A 24,084-nucleotide genomic window follows, 5' to 3' on the forward strand; every position below is an offset into this window, starting at 1 on the left:
GTGTTCTCTGAGGGCACCGAAAATATCGATGCTTCTGGACTTCAGCCACTAGCAGACCTTCCAGCTCCTTTCCAAAGACTTGCTGGTTGAAAAAGCTCCAGAGCTGCTCAATCTGCTCAAACACTGTCCATAAATCAAATATCAAATAAGAAATTTATTCCATGTTCCATATCCCTCCAAGAAAGTTTGTGAAAGAAAGCCTCGGGCAGCAGCACCCTTAGGAGCAGGCAAGCTAAACAGTACTTGTTACAGAGGAAAATTTTTGGACAGCTGTTCTTTGAGAAGACATATTTATGTTCTCCTAATTTTATATTATTTGAACTGTATGATAGATGTACGAGGTGTTCCTTGAACAAGCAAGGCTGGTCCTGACTCAGGGGAGGCACAATTCAAGTCCAACAAGCTATAACATGAAAGAGCATGAGACAAGAAGAGGCTTGCATGAAAAGAAATGAGAGGACAAGGTACAGCAGAAAGAATGGGGAGTGAGCAAGTCCAGAAGCAAGGCAAAGCCGAGCGACAAAGGTTGTTTGCTTATAGAGACAGGGAGCCCTGCAGGATCTCAGATCTGAGGAGTTACCAACCCAGGAGTTATTAACCCAGAGGAGTTATGTACAGCAGCAAACTGTACTCCTCACATGGGAGAGCTCTCAGACGTGAGAAATAGCATGGACAGGCAGGGAAAGGTAAAGACAGAGCTTTTAACCCAGAGATGTAGAAGCAAGGCAAATCCAGGATAACACAAAGACAGAGCTATCATCTGAGATGGTAAGGAGGGATGAAATAATCTCTGTACAGAGGAGTGAATGAGATACTGAAGAAAAACTGCTGACATATAAAGTTATCAGATAGCTAACGTGATGATAAGGAAGTGTATTCAAATGTTGTGCTCTCAGATGACAATTAAAGGTATGACAGCCAAGGTATACAGCACTGAGGGATGAGAGGAGAAGGGCAGAGCCCTGGGGAACAAGGCTAACCATTGATCTCAACTTCTTATCTTATGATGAAATTTTGACAAACTTTCATGGCAGTTGATGGTACAATACTTGCTGACATTTTAAAGTCACATGAGAAGCAAATGAACTGCTGGACTGCTCAGACTTGCCTGGGTTAAGACACAACTCTAATAAAGCTGCTCAGCCCAAACACAGCTGCTGCAGCTCTCTGTGCTCTCACAGGCAAAGCACACAGTCTGGCAATTAAAGAGCATTTGAGATCAGCTCAAATGCTGCTCTGCTGCTTTCAACGTGACCGACTTCTTGCCTGAATAAGGTCTGAGAAGCAGAACTCTGTTGAACATAAAATAGTTGAATGGATCAGGCTGGAAACTGGTCATCCAGGCACGGGTCAACTACACATCCAATGATTCAATGAGGGCAGGAACAAACTGCTAATATTGGGCAGAAGGAACTCCTCACCTGACGCAGTCACACAGCAGTTCTATGTACATTTTCCTGGTAGCCTGCAGTCACCCAGGCAGCACACCATGATCCAAAGGGTTACTATTCACACCGTGACGAGGGACTGCCACAGTCAATTGGCAGATGCCCCTTATGGCTGCCTTTGGGAAGCAAGATGCTTCCTAACCTGCTGCCAGTTGCATTAAATTACAAACCTGGAGTTTGCACTCTGAACAATTGCCTTTGGCATGATGAGGTTGCATCAGGTTTCAGCAATCACCAACCTCAAACTTGAGAGATCAGCCAGACACCTGACCACTCCGCCCACACTCCTCCCAAGAAGTTATTTATGAATAAAAGAATGATGTTATCATTGTGCTGCAATACAAACATTAGGGCAATGTCCTGACACTGCTGTTCTGCAAAGGAAATCTCTGTCACAAACATTCCAAGCTCTCCCCCATGCATTTGTTACAGATCAGAAGTTATTGAGCTTAATAGAACAAAGCTTTTGCATTTTTGTTTTGTTTTTAGAGGAAATGGTAATCTTATAAAATACACTATTTTTGTACCCTCTGTAATGTGTCTTTCACTCCCCCTATCTGGAAGGCTTGTCACCAAAGCTTTACTTTCTTTTCTCAGTGTGCTCTGCAGAACTCTTTCCTGCCATCCAACTGCCAACCTCGTAACAACATGTAGGTCTGCTGGAGAGAGTTTCAATGTGGTGTCAAGGAGAACTGAACTCATGAAGTTGTAACTGCTCTCACAGAAAATGTTTGCACACTGATATTAATAAACTTCTTTCCATTTCTACCTCAAAACAAACATCTTGGCCACAAAGAATACAAATCTGCACCCACGTGCCTCTTTTGAACTGATAACAGAACTGGAGTTAACATAATTGCGTTGGCACCATCTCTTCATTTGTGTCTCTAGTTATTTCCTACCTGCAAAGTAGTGCTCTGATCAGAGAACGGGGAACTGAAGAAAGTGGTGACGATACTCATCACTATTTCTGTAACGTACTTCTCCAATATGGAGTCAGCATGCTTTCTGTCGCTGGTGTTGTTGCAAGCCTGCAAGACAATTCATTACTAGATCAGAAGCAGCTCAACCAGAATAGACTAATAAGGATTATGGACTGGAGATGTTTGATTTTGCATCAGCCAGGGCAGTGCCATGTCAGAACAATATTTATGATACTGGCATCTTTGTATTTCCAGCACACGCAAAGGCAGACCCCAACACTCTCGCTGTTTCAATACGTTGGCATAGATCATGTTAAGGAGTAAGGAGAAGAAACAGAGTTGCTAAGAAGAAATAAGCTAGGAGGATAGGAAGGACCAAGGTGTAATGCTTTCATATGGGGAAATACTTGGAATCCCAGGCAGAAAGCCATAGGGACAAACAAATGCCAAGCTTGGAAAAACAAAATGGTCCTGACCTGCCAAAAAAACGTTGACTATTGCTTGGGAAGAAACTGGCAACCAGAGCCAGAATAAGCAAGCCAGGTGGCAGAACAGAAAAATGCAGCAGACAAAGGAGCAGGGTGTGGAGCTGCTGCTTTTTTTTTTTTTTAAAAGGAAAATATGAATGTGTTCCATGGAACATGACTAAAGAAATCCACAGGCACAGGGGAAAAGGCAAATATAAATGTGAAAAGGCTCAGCAGTTGGGGCTACTCAACTCACTGCAGAACTGTGCCTTATTTTTGCTGCTGTACACTACAGAGATGAAATTTTTTCAATTCAGCACCCAGATAGAAAAATCATTACCCGACAGATGTCAACCAGGAAGTTCTCAAATAGCTTCCACATATGATTACTGGTGTAAATCTCTTTCATTTCTACTTCTGTGTCCACATAGCAATGATTCAAGAAGTTGATGTACGCAATTTTAACCTACAAGTGGAGAAATAAAAAAATACCATTAAAAAAAATGAAAACCTGAGAAGTGTTGTGAATGGATATAATGGCACTTTGAAACTGCTGCATAAATCATTTGTAGCTCAACTTCCTTTTATTTAAGCACTGGTGAAATTTAATGCCATGAATAGCAAGACATCATCCAATAAAAAGCACTGGGACTACTGCAGACAAAACGTCAGCATTATAATCATTTCCAGTTCTGCAGAACCATCTGTTCAAGTTTAGTAGCATACTCCATAAACTTCTCTGCCTCAAGAACCCTATAAAAGAAACAAGCACAGCATCATGTCCCCATGTTAAGGGCAAGGAAGCAGAAGGATTTCACTGGGCTCTCCTGAATCACTTGGACTGTCTATAGCAGGACAGGGAGAGGAGTTGTTTCCCAGCTCACTGCTGTTGCTCACCTGTCCCACCAGCTTTTATCATGCCAGAAGGACCAAATAATATTAAATCTCTTTTGCCCAGAGTCAGTACATTCCAAATTCACGCAAGGCCAGTGTCTCCAAACAGACCTCACCTCAGGTATGCAATCCTCATGGGTTACTACCCTAACAATGTCATCCAGAGGAAGGAGGGAGTTGCATTTTATTTCTGTGTAGACGTTCTTGCCTTCTGTGCACACAGCAAGCAGTTCTACCAAGTGGATGTGGTACATCAGCGGGCTGTTCTCATCCATCCGATCCCTCTCTGATCTCATCATTTGCACCAAAGTCTGGAAGGAGGCTCTGTCATTGTAGAACACTAGGACGTCTTCTCCTGCATTCACCAGCTAACAAGAAAGAAAAATATTCCATTAGCAGATCAAAGCCTGGGCATCTCCCCACAGCATCCTCCCCTAAACAGCGGGCTGTTAGAGTGCAAGTCATGATTAGCTATTCTTTGGAACCTTAAAAGAAGTGCAGCCACCAAGTCAGCTGGGCATTCCTCTGCTGCTCCCCTCACACAGTGCACAGCTCAGGAACATTTTCTCTTAACGAATTTACCACTTCTAAACTGCTGAGGAACTTCAAAGTGAGCCCAACCGACTGCTTAGACAGAAGTTGTGCCAAGAAGCTTGTGACTTTCCATTGTACTTTTTAATTTCACGTATATTGCCTCAGCTGACTTCTTAATGCAGCAAGCTGTAGATGTACCATTTTGTTCAGAAAAATGCCTTGGGGGCATGCCGGGTGGGAGGGCTGCCAGGCTCAGTAATTCCACCCTTCCGAACAAACACCATCAATTTTCCAAGGCCAGCAAGTGACACGTTAAGTCACATACTGAAGATTTCTATCAACTTTGCATTTCAGGTCTGGATGGCCGGAGCTCCAGAGCAGTTAGGATCTCCTGTAACTCCACAAAGAGAACAACAGTGAGCAGACTGAGAGCTGCTGTGGGGCTGAGCACTACAAAGAACACAGCTGTAGAAATCAGACAGCCCTCCAGTTAGAGCTTGGTGCCATCCGCGAGATAAGAGACAGAAGGCAACCCCTTCCTCAGCAGCTGCTGACCATGGTCAAAGCTGACTGCTGAACACCTTCACCAACTCAACCTCATGTTGAGAAGCTCACAAAACCATTTTTAAACTGAATGGCAAAATACTGAAGACCTCCAATCAATTGATTGACATGCGGAAGCCAGAGCTCGACAAATCTGATCCTCGAGCTCCCCCTGCCGAGAAGGCCAATAACAATGCAATTAGTCATGCAAATAAACAGCTTGCCTCCAAAATCCCGTGTATAGGGACTTCTTGCCCTTTTCTTACCTCCCCCTTCTGTACTCCAACATGCTGATCTCCCAGTTAACTACACACATGCATTGGTGAAGGCCCTCAGACTTCTCCTCTTTCTGCACATACCAAGAATTCACATATTCAGCAACTTAAGAAAAAAAAAATTCCTATCAAATTACATTATTATCAGTACAATTTTCCTTCAGCATTAGAATACTGAAATTAACTCTATTTCTCTTACAGTTTTCCTATGGAAAGGCAGCCTTTCCTCAGACTAAGCTTGCCTATACGCTGCTCTGCATAAGCCTGAGAAATAACTTGCAATTATCATTAACAATCAGCCGCTCTTTGTATCCATAGGTGAAGAGCTCAGAAGGCTTTTGGTCACAAAAACAGCCTGTGCTTTCTGGAGCTGTATGCTCTTTTTGCATCGAGAGAGCTGTCAGCTTCTTGGCAGTCCCAGAAGCGAGAGGATCAATTTGTCATTTTCACCAAATGCTATGTGAAAACTTCTGTTCAGACCTCGCAAATCTCTGCAGCTCTCACCTCAGCCATTACCATATCTTGGCATTTCTTAATGAATTTTCCTTCCGCCTTGACAATCGTCTGCAGGAACTTGATGTACTGAACATTTCTGCCATGTGTTTCTATACAGTGGACAAAGTGTTGAACAACGCGTTCATTAATCTCACTGCAAAGCTGGAAGTTGTTCATGAAAATGTGCTGCATTGTTACTGCTTCCAGAATCTAATGAAAGGGATGAAAGAAGGAAATTAGAAAACAAACAAGTCACCAAATCCATAGAGAGGTCATGATAAAGTCAACACCCCTGCAGGGTGGCTGTATAACAGAACAGACCACTTCCAAGGAGCCAGTCTTTCAACACCATGCCTTGTATCCCAGCTTATTTAGTTTTAGCCCACTTCAGCCTCCTGAACTTTCTATACTGAAATGGTCCTAAACAAGCTTTGGAGGCTTCAGAAAGAAAACTAAGTGTGATCCCTCCAATCAATCCTCCGTCAGAACAGGACCAAATGTAATTACCAAGGACAGTCCATTCTCTTTTCTCTCTGGAAAAAAACCACAACATGGCATGAAGTTATTCTTACCCCTGGGTTAAGGAACAGGTTTATGTGTTTGTGCAGCAGCGCCTGGTTCTGTTGGTTCCCAGCACAAAAGTTCTGTAAAAACTCGTGTGCAAGCTTCATTATCTCCTGCATCCTCGTGTCTTCAGCCTGTGATTGCATGACAGACATGATGGGGTTACAAAGAATCTGAAGGTTCACTTGCAGGTGAGCACTTAGATGAGTCCCAGCTCCAGCTCTGCAAGAGAACTGTCACGTATCTCTCTCTCATACTCCAAAGAAAAACAAACCCCCACCCAGTTCACAGACATTAGGGATGAGTTTGGCCTGCTTCACAGTTCTGAAGATCATCAAAACTAAAGACCATAATAGAAGTTACAGTAGTTTATTCTCTAAAATCACAGACTCCACACCCAAGCCTGCCAGCAACGTGCTTTAGTCACTTTTACACTTCTGAGCAGAGAAGTGCACTGGCCAAACCACAGCACATCATCACCTTGGGGCTACCAAGGAAAACTGCCACGTTCTGCTGAAATGCATTTTAGCAGTGACAGATAGGTAGGTCATGGCAAAGAGGAGATGGAAAGTTCTTATTGCAACAGTTAAGTCCAATTCATGTTTACTGGAATGTGCACACTGCTTGCATGCATCCAAGCACAGTTCAGGAACCAGTGCCTTTCCTCTGACATCAGTGTAGATTACTGATGGCAAAAAATGCAGTTTGGAAAATCACTGTTTTTATTCTTAAGAGGCTTCATACATTTCCAAGGGTGAAACACCCTCTCCACACTGCCTGTTTAGTAGCATATTCACAAGTATGGGACAGAATGGCAACAAGAGTTATCAGAGGGGCTGTTTCCAGCTGATTTTTTTCTTTAAAAAATATGGAGCAAGACAGTGAGAATTAATATTATTCAAAGCTACTGCCTAGAATTACTGGTTTACAGAAACCTGTGGAGTCAGGAACAGAGGACAGCAGACTAAATGGTAAAATGTGACAAGGTCCCTCACCTATCAATGATAAGTACCTGTCGCCAGTGACTAATGGGCACCAGGGCAATGAACTCAGGGTGTGTTCCATCAGCATAGTGCAGTGCAATGTGTACAGCAGCCTGGTCCAACAGAGTTTCACTTTGTACCACTGACACTACACATGGCACTCTGATATGTCTAATTATGAACTGCAGCCCTCTGCTCATTAGCCAGTTGGTATTAACTCATGCCTAGAATGGACTCTGGGACTGTAACTGGAAGGCAGGAGGGGTTCTGCATTCTGTGTGTAACTACTGAGCAGATCTGCTGATGAACACTATGGGGGACCAAGCTGCTTTGTATTCTCAGGATGGCTGTCATAGAATCATAGAATCACCCAGGTTGGAAAAGACCTCGAAGGTTATCAAGTCCAACCACAGCCTAACCATAGTACCCTAACTCTTAACAACTCTCTGCTAAATCATATCACTGAGTACCACATCCAAACGGCTCTTAAACACATCCAGGGACGATGACTCAACCTGGGGAGCCTATTCCAGTGATTAACTACCCTTTCTGTAAAGAAGTGTTTCCTAACGTCCAAACTACAGATACTGCACAGCAACAAGGAAGACCTCGATGAGGTATTAAAAGCCCATCAACCTAACATGAAGTGAATTGGTAGTTGTACAGAAACCCAACCTTTTCATATGGGATCTGCAGCAATTCAAGCACAACTGCATGTGCTCCCATGTTCCTCAGCAGTCGCTGCTGCTGCTTGCGGCTCTTCCGGACCGAGGCGCTCTCCTGGACACACAGTTTGCTGAGCCGGAGCAGGATCTGCAGAAGAGATTTGCTTTAGAACAGGGCTGTGTTTCAGAAAGTGCCAGATGGCTCCCAAAAAGAGCTAACAGCAGAAAACACATCTGCATCAACAGTAATGGTTCTTCTGAGCAAAATCAAGTTTTGCAGCCTCAAGATGAGGAGTTAAGACCGGGTCAAAGCCTGGTTGCTCCTGTAAGAGCAGTGGAAGGCAGAAGGACTGAGCTGCAGCTAAGAAGCAAGAGGAAGCAGCCCCTCTCCCAGGATGCAGCAGCCAGCACAGTGCTGTCACTGGCACAAGCAAGGGAATCAGTGAGGCAACAGATGCATCATCACGGTGGTGGTTATTGGCCTGGGCACCATCCACTTCATCTGACTAGTGCTGGTCTTACAGAATTTAGCTGTGTAAAGTGAGGCTGTGCTCCGCAGCACAGTGCTGCAGAAAGCCCATCACCAGAACACAGCAGTGCCAATGCATGCTCTTTGTCTGCTATGTTTGAAATCAAATTTCATCCGCAGTTTTTGCATGTGAACTACTCAGGGCAGAACAATTGAAGTAGCTTTTTGACTTGTTTACTTCCTTCATAGCCCTTAATAGTAAAAATATTGTGTTGCCATTGAAACAGCAACAAAACATTGTCTTTCTCATTAATCCGTACTTAAGGAAAGAACACACATGTCGTGCTTATTATACTCCTGGCTTCTCATTCAGGTTGGGATACGTTATTACTCAGCAAATAGTTTCCACAATGGAAGAGTGACTCAGACTTTCCCGGGTGTCTCCCTCTGACTGCAGTCAGCTCTCCAGAGCTGTGTTACTCATTTATGCTTCCATTTAACTATCAAGAAGCAGATTTACCTCTTTTACTACGCGGTAGTTGTAGCTGCTCGTACTTTCAGGCTTCTGTGACTTGCTGTGACCTTCCTGTGGATAAGAATCAGACAGTTTATTAGATACTTGCTGTCTGCAATTTGCGAGGATTAAAATTACTGTTCTAGGGTAGTGACTGCTCTCTTCCTGGAAAGGGGTGTCAGTCTTCAGTTTGCTGACAGTCTCAGTCTCAGACAAATATGTATAATTATCTTGTCAAGACCTCTGTAACATAAAATAATGTGATGGTGGGATAATTTTAGAGGCAGTAACCTCCTGTCCTTTCCTTCATTTGTCATGTTCCATTTGTAAGCAAGTCCTCCCCCATCAAAAACTCTCTCTCCCCCCTCACCGTCATTATATAAAAAGCAAAAGATCTCTAACTAGGCACAAGAAAAGCAATCAGTGAATTACTTGTACTTCCAACAATAAACATTCATATCCCAGGGACTATTTCTTGCATTCTTTCATCCGCTGTTTTCTATTTGATTACAACGATACTGAGACAAAGGCATTTAATTAGTTATAAGCCACATGCATGTACTGCAGGAGCCTGGTACTATCAGGCACAATAAAGCACCAGCATTTAACAGGTTCTTTAAGCACTATTCTCTGCCATTTAATAACAGTACATATTTAAAAGTGAAAAATAGTCAGTGTTTAATCAAGTCTTCTCTCTACAATATTGTATGTCAAGTGGATATGGTGCTTTAGCATATTCTGTACATCTTCACATTCTTTATTAGCTTCGCTAGTGGACTTGCTATAAAACTCAACACAATTAATAAACACACAGTGCTAATAGCTATAATAAAGTCATAAGCAACCCCACATTATATGTGCAAATAATTTAGCCAAAGGATACAGACAAAAATCACTTTTATTGAGAGCAGAGTCCATCTGACTGACTTTGGGTGCCAGAACCTGAAGTTGATATTTTAGCACCATCAACTCGTTCTGAGTATTTTCTATTTGAGACTAACTGCCATCAGGTGGTCTAAGTTCCCCTCTAATTCTTGCCTTAGTGAAAAACCAACAGACTGCATTATCAGGCCCTGCAACTTGCTGACGAACATGCTCATCTTAGTCACAGGCCTGGACACAGCTACATTCTCAGAAAAATATTAGCATTCAAAACTGGAGAAGCAGAACCAAATTACCTCTTTTTTCTTGTGTTCATTTTCACCTGGCACTCCATCCATGGTCTCATCAGGGCCCTGGCCTTTGTACACCCAAAGCTCGGATTTTTCCACAATAGACCTCAGCTGGTCCAAATCTTGTTTTATCTGCTTGTAGTTGTCAACATCTTGGCTGGTAACAAGCAGTTGAACCTTACATGAATGCAGCCCATTAGTCACACAAAAAGATTTTTCTTTTTAATCTCTTTTTTTAAACTACAATGCATACATTCAGATGAAGAGCGATGCTTTTAATGAACACACATACCTGCTTGAAAGCTTGAAGAACTTCTTGTCTCTGACTGAAGTGACGGAAGAGAAGCTGGAGTGCCCCAGAGACCAGCGGAGGATAATCATGCATCGTTAAATGCAACAGAACCCTGAGGAATGTTCTGCCACCGTGATCATCCAAATCCAACGGCGTATTCTCCTCACTGGAAACAGAGTGTAGGAATTGACTAGAATATTGGGCTTATCATTCCAGCAGCTTACTAAATCTAACATGCTGTGGTGGAGACAAATCTCTCCCCCTTTTTTTTAAATGAGTAGAATATTTATCAAATCAACTGCTATACAAAGACATACAGATCTGTTTCTTCTTTTGGTGTGCTGCTTACTTGGAAGACTATTCCAGAATCTCGTTACTCTCAGATCACTCAGCATGCAGCAGCGTGCAACCTATGTTCTTCAGGGACAAACTATGACTACTTGTTTGTCCCCATGTCAGCCTTATCCTACTACTTAAAAAATTCCTGCCCATTCCTAATAGTATCCTTTCTATCCACAAAATACAACCATTCCTCTGCATCCAAGTTGTAATTCCAATTATGCCTCACACTCATAATTTTCCTCTTCAATATCTTTTCTCTGTGTTTCTTTTCTATAGGTGATAAAATATCCTTTTGTTATTTCCTTACCAGTGAGACTCTGAATCTCAAATTCTACTCCCAACCAAACACACACACCTGCACTGCCAATTCAGGTTATTAATTCTGCAAATGAATCTCTCTTCCCTCATTTAAGAAATCAGTTATTTCAGGTTTACAGAAAAGAGCTTCACCTCCCTGAACAGCTTAATGGCTATATACACCTTCATGGTGCTCCAACAGAATGAGTGGGTGAAACATCAAGATAAGCCCAAATCCTTTATGTCTGTCACTAACATTACTTCCTGCTATTTATGAAAGGGTATAAGCAACTCCAGAAAGAAAGCAGGTATTGAAGACAGGGCTTGTTTTGTTCCGTCATGCATATGCTGTCTAACTCTGCATTATAAAAAAAACAAGCATGGGTAAGTATATCTGTCTCAGAAGCCCCAATCCTTCCCTATTCAAACTTTTCCACCTAAGATTTTACAGCAGCACTCTGCTTACATGCACTAATCCTCCAGCTTTGCTTTCACCCACACAAGCAAAGCACTGCAGCAAGGATCTTTTTCAACTGAAGGACCACCTGCACCTTCCCCATGGCTTTTAATTTCAACGGACATTACTTCAAGCTGCATGAAGGTATTTCAGGAAAACAAAGCCTACGCAACTGGGGCAGCTGTTCCCAATCTTTTTCCATTTACCACCTCACTTGCAATTGCAATCCACAGTCCTTATGATCACACTGGGGACTGCAGCCTGCGAACTGCTGAGCTACACCTCGATCAGCACTACTGAAGAGATACTTTCCTTCCACCAAAGATTCCTTCAGCTTGTTCTTCAATATGTTCAAAGTCTAGGGCTCCTAAGAACATAAGAGCAGACAAACACACAGTGTCAGAGTTGCACCAGAGATGTTTTTTCAGTCTAAACACATTTTAAACCACAAGTGTTGATGTAGGTGTATGCGAGAGTCACAGAAAACTGAACGGAACACACACGTTACTGAAGCAGTATGCTAAGATAATCTAAGAAAATACAGTAACTGCCATTAGATCACAAACAACTCATAACCACTTTAGCAACATCCAAGCATATTCTTGTCTATTTTCAGATTGCACCTGCATCATTCCAGATACTGATGGGAAATGGTGTAAGTTTCAGAGGGGTCGTTCACAAGGGTACAGCTAAAAGTTCCAAAGCACTGGCAGCAATACTCCTAAGGCTCAACAGAAAGGGCTCTGTGTTTTCCAGTATTATTTTACTGGCGTTAATTATTACTCCAAAATAATACAGTATTACCTTATTTAAGTATTACTCCAAAAGAATAAAGCATTTTTTTGTAGGAAGTTTGGCAGCTATATATATGCTTCCCTCTCTGCTGCCCCATCTCTCCAAACAGCAGGAGTTACAAATGTAAGCTTGAACTGAATGCCACTGGACTTACAACTTATACATCAGTTAACTGACACGACTTACTCCTAGGTACAACAGGCAGTGAGATAAAAAGAGCACTTGAATAAAAAACTGATGGTAAGTACAAAACTGAGACTACTGATGTTACCAGGCAACCTCCTGTTTGCACTGCTTCTGTGGGACCAACGTCCACACACCAGAGCAAGAACCTGAACTGTTTACTAAGACTAAAAAACCTTTCCTAACACAAGCTCATTCTTTGCAAGGTAACTAACCTGGAACATTTGCTGGCATTTCTTGACTACTGCTTCCAGTGGGTGACTCAGACATCTGAGCGTTGCTTTCATCAAATTCATGTTTAAATATACAAAGCAGGCAGGAGATTCTGTAGTCCAGTCTCACATTCAAAATGAACTGACGATACAGAAGTAGTAGAAATGTTGAAATGTTGTTGTCTGTTCCCAGCACACACACAGACCATTCACACAACACAGAATCTCCCAACACAAGAACAATGTTTGTAAAAAATGGATGTAGTTTGGAGAAGAGGTATGTGGGAATATGCACTGCAGTGCTTTCTTTGGTTAGTTTTGGTTTTGTTTAATTCAAATCCCAGAATTCATCAACTTTCTTTCAGTGACTTCAGTACAATAGGTACACAGTAACAAAACCTCACAAGTAAAAGCCTCTGCAGACTTTTGATTCCTCACTGCTGCCCAAAGCACTCATCCTCATGTTTGAGTGAAAACGCTTACTGCCGGTTTGAGTAACGTATGGTACCAGGGTAATGCTGGTACATTAAAATACCCCACTGAGACATTCCAGGCTGTATGAGAGAAGTTCTCAGTTTAACTAAGATTAGAAATGGTGAAAGGAAGTGAATCAAGCCTCCCCTACGTGCTGCATCTGTTGCTGAGAGGAAGGGCATGACCTCAGATGCAGCTCTGTGCAAAGCCTCCCACGGAGGGCAGGGGGAAGGCACACCATGGCTTTCCTGCTGCTCTGCATGCTTCCGCCCACATGGCTTTTTCAGCATTTTGGCCTACATGAACTTGCCCATGAAGTTCCCAAAAGTTCTCAACTTGTGCAGTGAGGGAGGGAAGATGGAGCTGAGCACAGTATTTTTGTGTCACATCTACACAAAGCTGCGGAAAAGGGGAAAACAGCTTTTATCTTATTCTGAGAACTGAGGGGAAAGAGGGAAAAGCCAGAGATGGAAGGGACTGCAAGAGACTGGCAAATATGTAGACATCAACTGTTCAGGCTGACAGCTATCCAGAAACAGTTATCAAGCATAACTCCCCTCCTTGGGAGGCTTAACAACATGGTCCTGGAGATCCAAAGTAACTAAAACAGTACAGGGAGTAAGAGCCCTCCACTTCAACAAATCAGCCATTCACAAGCCACTGTTAAATACAGAGGAGTCTGAGGTAGATTCAAGTCCGCTACATGGTTTCAGTCACTGCATAATATTATCATAGGTACAGTGAGTGCTCCATGCCTTGTATGTACCTCTTTTCAAGTGTCACAAGTCAGGAGCACATTAAATGGTCACATGGCAGTGTACTGGCATTCAAAGACAGAACAAGACGTCCACTAGTTTGTGATACCTGAAGTATTTCAATGATCTTCAGCTTCGTATCCATCACCAGGATGTCCTCCTTCTCTGGCTCTGTCTGCTTGACATTGCCCTCAGGAGCAGCAGCAAGTGGTGTCATGGGTAAGAACCCCCCACCTCTCAGCACCACCTGGGTCATCAGCTCACCGACTCCATGGATCGATCTCATCACATTGCTCCCTTCAGAAAGGTAGGTAAACATGTAATTATGTTGGCTTAATGGGACTGCATTAACAGGCCAAGGACATTTCACATCCTACAAAGAAAACCTGTCCCAACATCAAAGGCAGCCAGACACCTAACTCTCTGGAACAGGTAAAAGTCAATAGGAGCAATGCTTCAGAACCCCCATTCTTGCTCCCCCTCCCATCACAGGCATCACCCTGCTTTACAACCAAGCCACAGACAGCACTGAGTAGAAGGTCTTGAAACCAACTAATACTTTTTACATTAACTCAAACTTGGTGATGAACAATCATTTCTCAGCCTTACCTTTGCTTTCCTCGCCTTTTGCCATTTTGGTAATAGGAAATATGGTAGTGATGTGCACACAGTCTAATATAGCAAGGAGGATTTTGGTTAGCCTGAGGAGGTCACAGAAGTTGTAGAAACCAAAATATATCAGATTTCTGGCTAAGTTAACCACCTACCAAAATAACAATAAGAAGTCTGATCAATACTAAACATTTTGCTATAAAAATCAAGTTTTAACATTGAAAAAAATAAAATCAATAATGTGACTGTGAGTCGTATTCTGGTTGTGATACCTCATAATTCCACAGAACACTGTATAGGTCTGCACGTTATTAGTTTCCTACTTGCTCACAAGTACAATAATACTTGTGGCAGGAGTCTCTAGTTACAACTGACATTCTCTAGCTACTGTATTCGTCTCATTACAAACAGGCTGAGATACGTCAAGACCAGAAGGTAGGTACAAATGCTTCTCATGACTTCACATGATAAATATATATATATGCCATATCTACAGATTACTAAGCTTCCCCACAAGTCTCCCCACACACTGCTTCACAATCCACAAAAATACTTTCACATGTAGTGCAAATACTGAAGGCAGACCAATCATCTCAAGTGTGTTTCTCCAATTAAATCATCATATTCTTAAAGCAGTAGTTCCAGAACATGGCTTCATGCACTCAGTACATCTGATGGCACAGACAGACTACATGAATTGGACAATAAGCCATAGAATACAGCACTGTTCTCTGCACTGGTAATACTGTAAGATGGAGAGAATATCTGTGCCTTAGTTTTACTGACTATTGATGCCAGGAAAGCTTGCCTTGGTAGTAACACAGAGCACTAAAAGTAAATCAACTGCTGCAGTTTTAAGACATAAGTTCGCATTCCTTAACTGCATTTCAAGAGCAAACTTCACAAACTTCAGTGGATGTGCTTGTATGAGAGTAGCGCACCAGGCAGGGCAGCTCAGTGCTGAGTGCTGCTCATCTTCCTGCTGCTGAAAAAAAGCACCAATGTCCCACAGAGAAAGGTAAATCTCAGAACTGGATAACTACCTCAAAAGTGAGCTTATTCTTCTCTTTATCAGAGAAAGGGAATCTCTGACACACCACGTCTCTTAAATATTCCTCCACAAATTCCATTGTTTGTGCAAATCTCTCTTTAATTTCATCTTTGGAAGTTCCGCTGCTATCATAGCTGAGGAGGAAAACAAGCAGAACAAACAGAATTTAGCATGCATGTACACAGGGCTCCTTCCCCTAGGAAAAGTTAAAGGCTCTTGAACCGTTTGTCCAATGGGCAGAGTCAGGAAGCTGACACCAGACTTTCCTGGCTTTTGCTGCTTTATCCCATAGGGTCACTTTGCACTACTTAAAAGTATCCAAGAAAAACAAAACAAGAGTTTTGTCCCAATAAAGTTGTTTGTTTGTTCTTACTGCAAACTGACAAGCAGCGCACAGCGCTCAGGAGAAAAACTGTAGCCAAGATTTGCTGCCTGTGGATGCTGACTTCTCTCCAAATACAAACAATGTACATTCAACCTACACTTGATTGTTTATTTCTTTGTAACAGAAATGTTGTTTCTCAGTTTGTGTAGAGAACTGTTAAAAAAAAAAGAATCCCCACAACCTTCCATTAATGACCGTCTGTGCATCACTTGAGCTCATCACTGTTCTATTTTGACACTTAAGGTTGACTACGAGCTACTGCATTTTCTCATAAGAGATGAGGTTAATGAGGAGGGGAGAAAGGAAGAAAACCCTGAACATGAGCACTAATACCAAAAAGAATCAAATTCCTAATGGTTAACACGGTTGTCAATGCCTGTTTCCTCCCACTGAAGAAAATGAGCTTTGGTTTGTTCAACTGTTTGGTCTGCTCAACTGTTATTAAGTCATTTCTATTATAAAAAGGTGATAAGGGTCTGCAGTCAAGAAATCAAGTTTCCAGCCTAGCTGTGGGGCTTTGTTTAGGTTTTCTACCCCTGTATCAGAGTATTATCCACTGGCAATTAAGCAACACGGCTGTATCCAGCACATTCCTTGCTTCTATATCTTCCCCTTGTTTTTGCTATTGATGGCACCACCTGCTGTATGGACAATCAGCTTTGAAGAGTCACTGCTCTGATCAAATAAGGCAAGAAGGAAACAGCCCTCCCCCCCCCTCCTTGCTTCCCCTCCCCAGGGTCACTGATCACATCACCCCCATGCAGGCAGACACCACAGTGTTCTACAGTAACACCACACCACACAGACAGGAAGGTGGTGGTGTGATTTTCTTTAACTGAGGAAGATCCTCTCCAAACATTATAAGCAATGAATCTACTCCATGGCTACAATTACAGAACTACTGAGAATAGGCTAAAAAAAAACAAACCAAAGCAACCAAGAAAAAAGCCAATATCAAGCAGTATCAAAAACCCATTAGGACTGATCTGTTTTCATTTAAAAATAGTAATAATAATAATAATCAAGTGATGGAATTTCCTTTCCCACACCATTCCAACAAGTACTTACTCATCAATTGCAATTTCAGAAGGTATCTCAGACCACAGCCGTGCGTACTTCACTGGTGTAACTTGTTCTTGGGGGTCACGATCAACATGCATGTGCAGCATCAGCCGGCAGAAAGAGGCTCTCAAATCATATGGCAAGTTTTCATCAGACATGCAGCGGAGAATGAGATCCACATCCAGCTGGCCAGAAATTTCATTTATGGCTAAGTACTGTCGATCAAGGCACATTCTAGCAAAGAGGTTTAGCTGGTATCTTCAGGGAGAGGGGGGAAACACAAACAAGCATTTCCAGAACCATCCACTGCCTGTAGCATTGATAAGCTGTTATATATGTTAACAGTGAATGAAAGGTATTTACCAAACACTAGTACAAGTGGAAACAATGTAAAAATAAAATAAAAGGGTTCTTCATTTTCCAGAGTTATACAGAAGTAATAGTATTAACAGAAGTTATGTAAGAATCCAAAGAACACTCAAGGCAGCTCAGCCTGGATACTGGAGAGGATGAAACGTTTCTTACTAACGCTGGTGCCATGGTGGTTCACTGAGGAAGCACAGAATGGACAACAGAATCCTTAAAAGGCTCATGGCTGAGAACTACTGAGCTCAGTTCCCTCCAGTCAAAGAGATGGTAACCAAAAAATAAAGTATTCCTTAGCTTTTCAGCCTACAAGAGCAAATAACTGGCATTTAAGTTATGCACATTCAACAGATCATTAACCTTTAGCCATGAACATCTAACATTCAAGAATACTTATACAGACTTGTGTTGAGCAGTGTCAACTGTGACATTTACTAAAGAAATGAACGTTTAATTGACAATGGACTGCTTTTCAACTCCAATCACTCCTTGTGACAGTTTAACCCAGCTCTACACTAAGTAGTAGTGGAACAGGTTGCCCAAGGAGGCTGTGGATGCCCCATCCCTGCAGGCATTCAAGGCCAGGCTGGATGTGGCTCAGGGCAGCCTGGGCTGCTGGTTGGTGACCCTGCACACAGCAGGGGGATTGAAACTGGATGAGCACTGTGGGTCTTTTTAACCCAGGCCATTCTAGGATTCAAGTTGTTTTAAGCACATGTATAAGACTATAACGTGGGCTAGAAGTAGCTAACACTAGTGATTCTGCTTAGAAGAAGGTGTCATACAATCCATTTTGAAAGCAACCATAATTTTTATAAACTGAAATTATAAAAGATCATCTTTTAAGTTCAGCCCCCCAATAGGTTCAATTAAAAACACTTTGGGAAGTCTGCTGAAATTATTTCAGTGCAGGAGATAATGCAAAAAAGAAACAAATTGGTACCAAAAAACCCCTCTCTGTACTCCCTGTACCACCACAGCTCAGTCTGTCACACTGTTTTCAGAACTTTAAAACCCAGACACAGGAATTTGGTCTGGGCTGAAACTTGATCTTACACTATGCCAAGAACTCGGTGTCTTGTCAAGTCATCTGGAAACATCACTTCACATTAAAAACTGCTAAAAGCAGAGCTCAAACTGCACGAAAGAACAGTGCATTAATCAAACCAAACTTGTGGCATGTTTTTTTTTTTTTTTAAGGTCATAACTGCCCTGCTGAATTCTGCAGGACCACTGAACACTCTGACTGCAGAATACTACAGGAGCACTATCTACAGAAGGCAGGGGGTAAATAAGTTCTTTTCTTTTAATCAAAAGCAAAACCCACAGTGCTTATTCACCCCCAACTACCATTTCAACGCAGGTAACCTACACAGTTGGCATACAGACTATGTTAACATCCATTTGCATAGAAACCAAGCAGAAACACAGGCACTAAATGGCGTGCAAGCTTAATGCACTCTAAGCCTCAGCTAATCTTTTCAAATCAGTTTAAACTTTCCCACACTGATAATTTGATTTCTAACCATGAACCTTAAGCTTTTAGCTCATGCCTCAAAGAAAGACACTTTTTAATGGCAATTTTATCCATGAACCCAGCATCCTTTCCCCAAATTTAACTGAAGCCTATATACTGAGGGCTTTCCCCCATACCAGTTTAGATAAATTTGCTAGCCAGCTACTGCACATGCTGTTAACCTGTAATAGCTGAGCACGTCCCGATCTTCTTTCTGTCCTTCCTTAGCATCCTGAGCCAGCTCTCTGATACTCTTACTGCGGATTTCCTTGTTACTGTCTCTCCAGAACAGCCACACTTCTTCCTCATCTTCTCCAACTTCCAAGGCATTTTCTCCACTTGACACTTCTTCAAATTCAAATCGGGAGAGGACCAGCCTGCCAGAATGAAGCGTGGTTAGACTAGAAACTGCCAAGACCCAAGCAAAGCTTTCAGAACATTTCTTTCAAGACACCTGCTGAAACGTACTGGTGATATAGAAGTAATTTTATGATCTCACCTGCATTAAGAAAACAAGTTTTATTCTTGAACTAGGCCAAGTAAAAGTTGAATATCATACTTGTTCTGCAGTAGCAATTTACTGTGTAAAGACTTTGGGGTTTATTACTAAAAGCACTGGAGTGAATTTAGATTGTAAACTTTTCAATTTGACTCCAAAAGAGATGAATGGCACATACACATTTCAGCTCCACTCAACTGATGAGGCTAAAGAAACAAAAGGTATTAAGGCTGGCTTTCAAGAAACATCTTCCTCAGACAACTGGTTCAAACAAGGAAGATTCAACAAACATTTCATTCAACGAACAAGGAAGATCTGGTGAACAAAAATATCTAAAATTTGATCAGTACTAGATCCCATAAATACCAACTGGATCAAAACTTACCTGCTTATGCGACAAAGCTAGAAGCAAATCAGCCACTCAAAACTAAAACAGTAACTGTGCTTTCTTTTGCTGAAAAACTAGAAGCCACACATGAAAAATGCAAATCAAGTATATGAGATAAGAACAAATAAAAAGTCCAAGTGCTGGTGGAAACAGTCTTTATGCTTTGATGAAGAGAATTACCTCCTCAAGGATATTCTCAGCCATGTGGGGTTTAGGATACAATCTGACAAAGGCCCGTTTCCCTTTTACTGTATTTAGATAATGATTATTCAGTACATGGGATAGGGTACAGAATCTCATCATTATAAAAAAGACAAGTGGGATTTGGTGTCTGCAGTGATGCTCCATCAGTGGCAGGGCAATGCAGAAAATTAGTGACCAAAACCCTACAGCAGTGGGAGAAACCAGTGAGTAGAGAGGCTTCAGCTTCTGCTTTGCTGCAGGCTGAGTGCAGGGTCCGTGCACTGCCCAAGAAGTGCTCAGACAGCTCAGAGAGGGAAGTCTGAGACCCAGAATAGAGCTTATGGAATGCCGTACACCTTCCTGCAAGGTCTTCTACTTAAAGGAAGAAAAACATAAAAATATTAGAAAGGAGTCTCTGACTGAGAACACACACTGCAGACTTCTGCAGTCATCAGTATCCATTTATTGTGCATCCAAGGAGGTCTCCACACATATTTAACTGCTTTCTCTAGATGTGCCAGAAGTGCTCTCGGCTTTGAATCCCTTCCCTTCTGTTTCACACTAGGAAAACCATCTCTAAAGGCATTGACTTACTTCGTTTCAATGAGTATGTCTGCATTTGCTGGATTCAGTACGGCTTTACAAATCAACTCCTGTGTTACTGGAATAGACTTGTTCATGGAAACGCACAGATCTGAGAGATAATCCAAAAACCTGTTGGAAAACGTAAGCCAAGAGAGTATCAATCCATGCTGAGGTTTAGACTGAAGTAATCCATATTTCAGACAGAAAACAGTCAGAACTCCGATTTAACACTACAGAGTAAGACCGCTGCCTTAGTGGGAAGTTATGGCAAATGCCAAAAAAGAAGTGAACTAGTTGTGCTTACTTGCTAGTAAGTTGTCAAGTACAGATTCTTCACAGAAGACTGAGAAAACAGCAATTGTGTACTTGAAAATGCAGATCTCACCTGGGCTCCCTATTTTTCCTCACAAGACTAACAAAGGTATCAATCTCAGCAGCTGTGATGTGTTTCTCCAAGAGCTTGCGATTGTTATGAAGCAGTGCTGTAATAGTGTCCTCAGCCAAGACATCATAGCCAATTTGTTTCTGCATGAAGCCAAATTGCTTTGCAATGTATTCCTTTGAACCAGAGGGAAAGAGAAAGGTGAAGTAAGTTCTTCTCAGAATTTCAGAAAATAATCAATAACAAAACAGCAAGACATCCATTAATTCCAACATGTCAGTCAGTGGTTGAGTTGGATTCCAATTGTTCTTCCTTTAAAAGTCTTAACCTCTCCCTCACTCCTGGACTAGATACCAAAGCATTTCTCCTTGTCTGTTTGTGTGTCTGGTTTTAATAGCTAGCAACAAAAAAAAAGTGCATCCTTAGTTCACAGGCCGACTTGCAATGGAGCTTGTAGTATGCAATACTGAAGATCTTGAAGTTCACCTGAATTTACTGCAACTCCATTGTTTTCTCAAATCCTCCTTACATGTATTGCTAGCTACCCTACATATCACCTCCAACAGAGTCAAAAGATGATAGTAAAATTAATCTAAACAACTTGCTGACCACCCAATCACACCACAGCATAGCAGGAGCAATATCAATGTTTTTTGGAGCAGGATAAACGTTAGCACCACTGAGAACTGCAAACACATTCCAAACCTGATTCTTCCTGTAATCCTGCTGAGAATGCCTCAGCACCCTGTAGCACAGCCGGCATATGTGCCTGAAGGGAGCGTGACGCTGGTCTCCAAGCTCCTCCAAGCGCAGCATGGGGCCATCGCCGCTGTCCGTGAATGGCGCTTGTAACAACTTGAAAATCTACAGATTTATGAAAACCCAAACATAAAATCCCATGAGGAACTGCCTTCATTTGATTAAAATTAACATAAAGGCACTGTGTCAGCATCTATGAATTTCAAAAAGATATGTCAGAAACACACAAGATCATTACTATATTCTATCATCTTTTCTTCTAGCAATTACTATGCCCAGAGTCCACTGCCAAACTGCCCAAAGCTAGAAACTCAACAGATCCTTTAGTCCCACCATTTTGGCCAGGTTCTCTACTTCTAGGATCTCCTTTTTGACAACCCTTCCTGTATGCAGAGTTTAGAGAAAAATGCAGTCTACCTGTTTTAGAATATTCTGTTCTCTCATCAGTTTTTGCCGTTCTCTATTAGGTTTGGAAAATACCACTTCAAGGACGTCTTGCCCAGAATTAGTTCCACCAGTAACAAAGTAGACCAAATCCTCCAACAATTTGGTAACAGATCTACAGGAAAGTCACAAGTTGTTAATACGAGACTACAAATTCTATCTGTTAAAAGAACAATGACAGCATGAGGTTACACAGGTTTCATAATGTTAAGTGACAAAAAACAAATGTTAGAGACTAACCCAGACGTTGGATAAAGCACCAAGGTTTGCATGAAATTTACCATTAGGAACCAGTGCTCCCTGCTGTTACAGCCTGTTACTGTTCAATAGTCAAACTACAGAAGCATTAAGACCATGATACCACGTTTAAGGTGTATTTTTTATATGATCACTAAGTTTTCAGCAGTTCTTTTGAATTGCCAGAAAAAATAATAGATCAGGTTATAATCTCCTCGAGGCCAAATAAAAGACACTGCCTACGGAAGCACACGGGCCCCTGGTTTTACATGGCAGACTGCACATTCTTTTTGAGTGGCCACATATTTTTCAAAGACATTGCCAGAGGATTTGCCATAAGTCATATGTTCACTCTTCACAAGATGGATTATAAATTCCCACACTCATTTTGCAAAGCCCATCAAGAGAGGCATGCTACGGATTATTCCCCTACTTTCACAACAGTTCCCATGCTCTCACTTCACACAGTGACACTGAAGGGCTGACAGAACATTGCTTGAGAACCTCTACTGTGTGCACATATCAATAGTAAAGGAAACAGGTATAGAGTAAAGCAAACATTATCTGAACCAACTTCTTGTTTCCTTACCGTCTTTCATTCTGGGTTATTGTTCCCTTTTCCAGTTTGCCAGCAATGGAACCTAACACCTTACTTGCATCATTTGCAAAGTCCAAGTCCCGAACCTCTGCAGGAGAAACTGGTACTATAGCAAAAGCTTCTTTGTCCTCTTTTACTGGAGAAGTACCAATCTAAAATCCAAAGAAGTTTTATTATCTGAACAGAAGGCCAAAAAGCAGTATTACTTAGTATGTGAACAACTAACAAAGACAAAAAGCCACACTGCTACGCAGATTCACTCAGACAATATGAGAACAGAACTCTGTATAAGGTGTGGCGTTCCTACAGGTGTTCCCAAGTCAAAGAAATCTCAGACTGTAATTGCAAAATGTTGCCATAAACAGGAGAAAAAAATCTTCCATGTACTGACTGCCATATATCGGAGATTTAACAGCAGAGCTATTAAGCTGCTATGAAATCCGAATACTTTGTGTAGGCACTGTTATACTGTAGGCTGTTATACTGTTTACTGTTTGACAAACTTTGAAGTCTCAAAGGACTGGAATTCCTACCAGCAACATACAAGTGAAAGCATAGTAATAAAAGGATGCAGTCACAAAAAAGTAACAAGGCTTACCTTAAGCATCACAGGTTTCTCTTCTTCTTTATCAATAGGGATATTTGTACTATGAACCCAGGTGTTAGTGCAAAGGTGTCTGAGTCTGACATAAGAGTTCCTAAAGGAAAGTCAGAAGTTTCAAAGTGTGAGTCGGATTCCCAGGCAAGAAATATTAGCATTGTTCAAAATGCAAAATACTGGCAGGATCAAGTGGGAAAAAAAACAAAGAAAGCAACAAAACTACAACTTCTACCCAAGCTGCCATAACAGGACTAACTCTTCCTTGTTAACTTACGCTAACTTACAGTATCTGATGATTCAAAGAGTCAGCTGGATAAAGTTCATAAAGTGAATATTTCAGGGGAGGAGTGGACAGCATAGATTCTGCATTCAAACTGTGCATCTCTGAAAGGTACAGTATCTTTCAAGTAGCAAGAGGTACCATAAGAACAGTTTAATGCATACAAAGAAAATGGAATGTCATGCACCAGTCATGTCCTAGCAAATGCCATAGAGACAGGGATCGGGAAGGGCACTATAGGGACCAGACTTCAGCCGCAGCTTCTTCACTGGCAAGAAAGATACTTCATCTCTGTATTCCCATCTATAAAATGGGGTTCTGTTACCAATAACTCCACTGTGAAGTAATAGAGTGAAGTTCTAGGCATTATTTCTACATTAATT

The 24,084-nt window shown here is 41.8% G+C and overlaps 1 protein-coding gene across 20 annotated transcripts in view; it reads right to left on the bottom strand.

Annotated features, from left to right (window-relative positions):
• Window positions 1-24,084, bottom strand: part of ITPR1 (inositol 1,4,5-trisphosphate receptor type 1) — a 148,517-nt gene that overhangs the window by 78,419 nt on the left and 46,014 nt on the right. For all 20 annotated transcript variants that reach the window (XR_014934536.1, XR_014934535.1, XM_085516109.1 and 17 more), the window contains 22 exons: window positions 23,419-23,518; window positions 22,812-22,972; window positions 21,959-22,100; window positions 21,488-21,646; window positions 20,786-20,958; window positions 20,410-20,529; window positions 18,928-19,122; window positions 16,870-17,121; window positions 15,409-15,550; window positions 14,363-14,516; window positions 13,863-14,050; window positions 12,528-12,666; window positions 11,647-11,701; window positions 10,239-10,404; window positions 9,953-10,123; window positions 8,781-8,846; window positions 7,802-7,939; window positions 6,152-6,277; window positions 5,589-5,789; window positions 3,849-4,100; window positions 3,179-3,304; window positions 2,351-2,479 (listed from right to left, as the gene is read on the bottom strand). Coding sequence is in view for 18 of the 20 variants with exons in the window: in XM_085516109.1 (XP_085372235.1) it covers window positions 2,351-2,479; window positions 3,179-3,304; window positions 3,849-4,100; window positions 5,589-5,789; window positions 6,152-6,277; window positions 7,802-7,939; window positions 8,781-8,846; window positions 9,953-10,123; window positions 10,239-10,404; window positions 11,647-11,701; window positions 12,528-12,666; window positions 13,863-14,050; window positions 14,363-14,516; window positions 15,409-15,550; window positions 16,870-17,121; window positions 18,928-19,122; window positions 20,410-20,529; window positions 20,786-20,958; window positions 21,488-21,646; window positions 21,959-22,100; window positions 22,812-22,972; window positions 23,419-23,518 (3,355 nt within the window). In the remaining 2 variants the exon portion in view is untranslated. The remainder of the gene's footprint in view (window positions 1-2,350; window positions 2,480-3,178; window positions 3,305-3,848; window positions 4,101-5,588; window positions 5,790-6,151; window positions 6,278-7,801; window positions 7,940-8,780; window positions 8,847-9,952; window positions 10,124-10,238; window positions 10,405-11,646; window positions 11,702-12,527; window positions 12,667-13,862; window positions 14,051-14,362; window positions 14,517-15,408; window positions 15,551-16,869; window positions 17,122-18,927; window positions 19,123-20,409; window positions 20,530-20,785; window positions 20,959-21,487; window positions 21,647-21,958; window positions 22,101-22,811; window positions 22,973-23,418; window positions 23,519-24,084) is intronic.

The sequence above is a fragment of the Coturnix japonica genome, chromosome 15 (assembly GCF_054131305.1).
Source record: "Coturnix japonica strain WE chromosome 15, WE-NBRP24, whole genome shotgun sequence".
Lineage (NCBI taxonomy): Eukaryota > Metazoa > Chordata > Aves > Galliformes > Phasianidae > Coturnix > Coturnix japonica.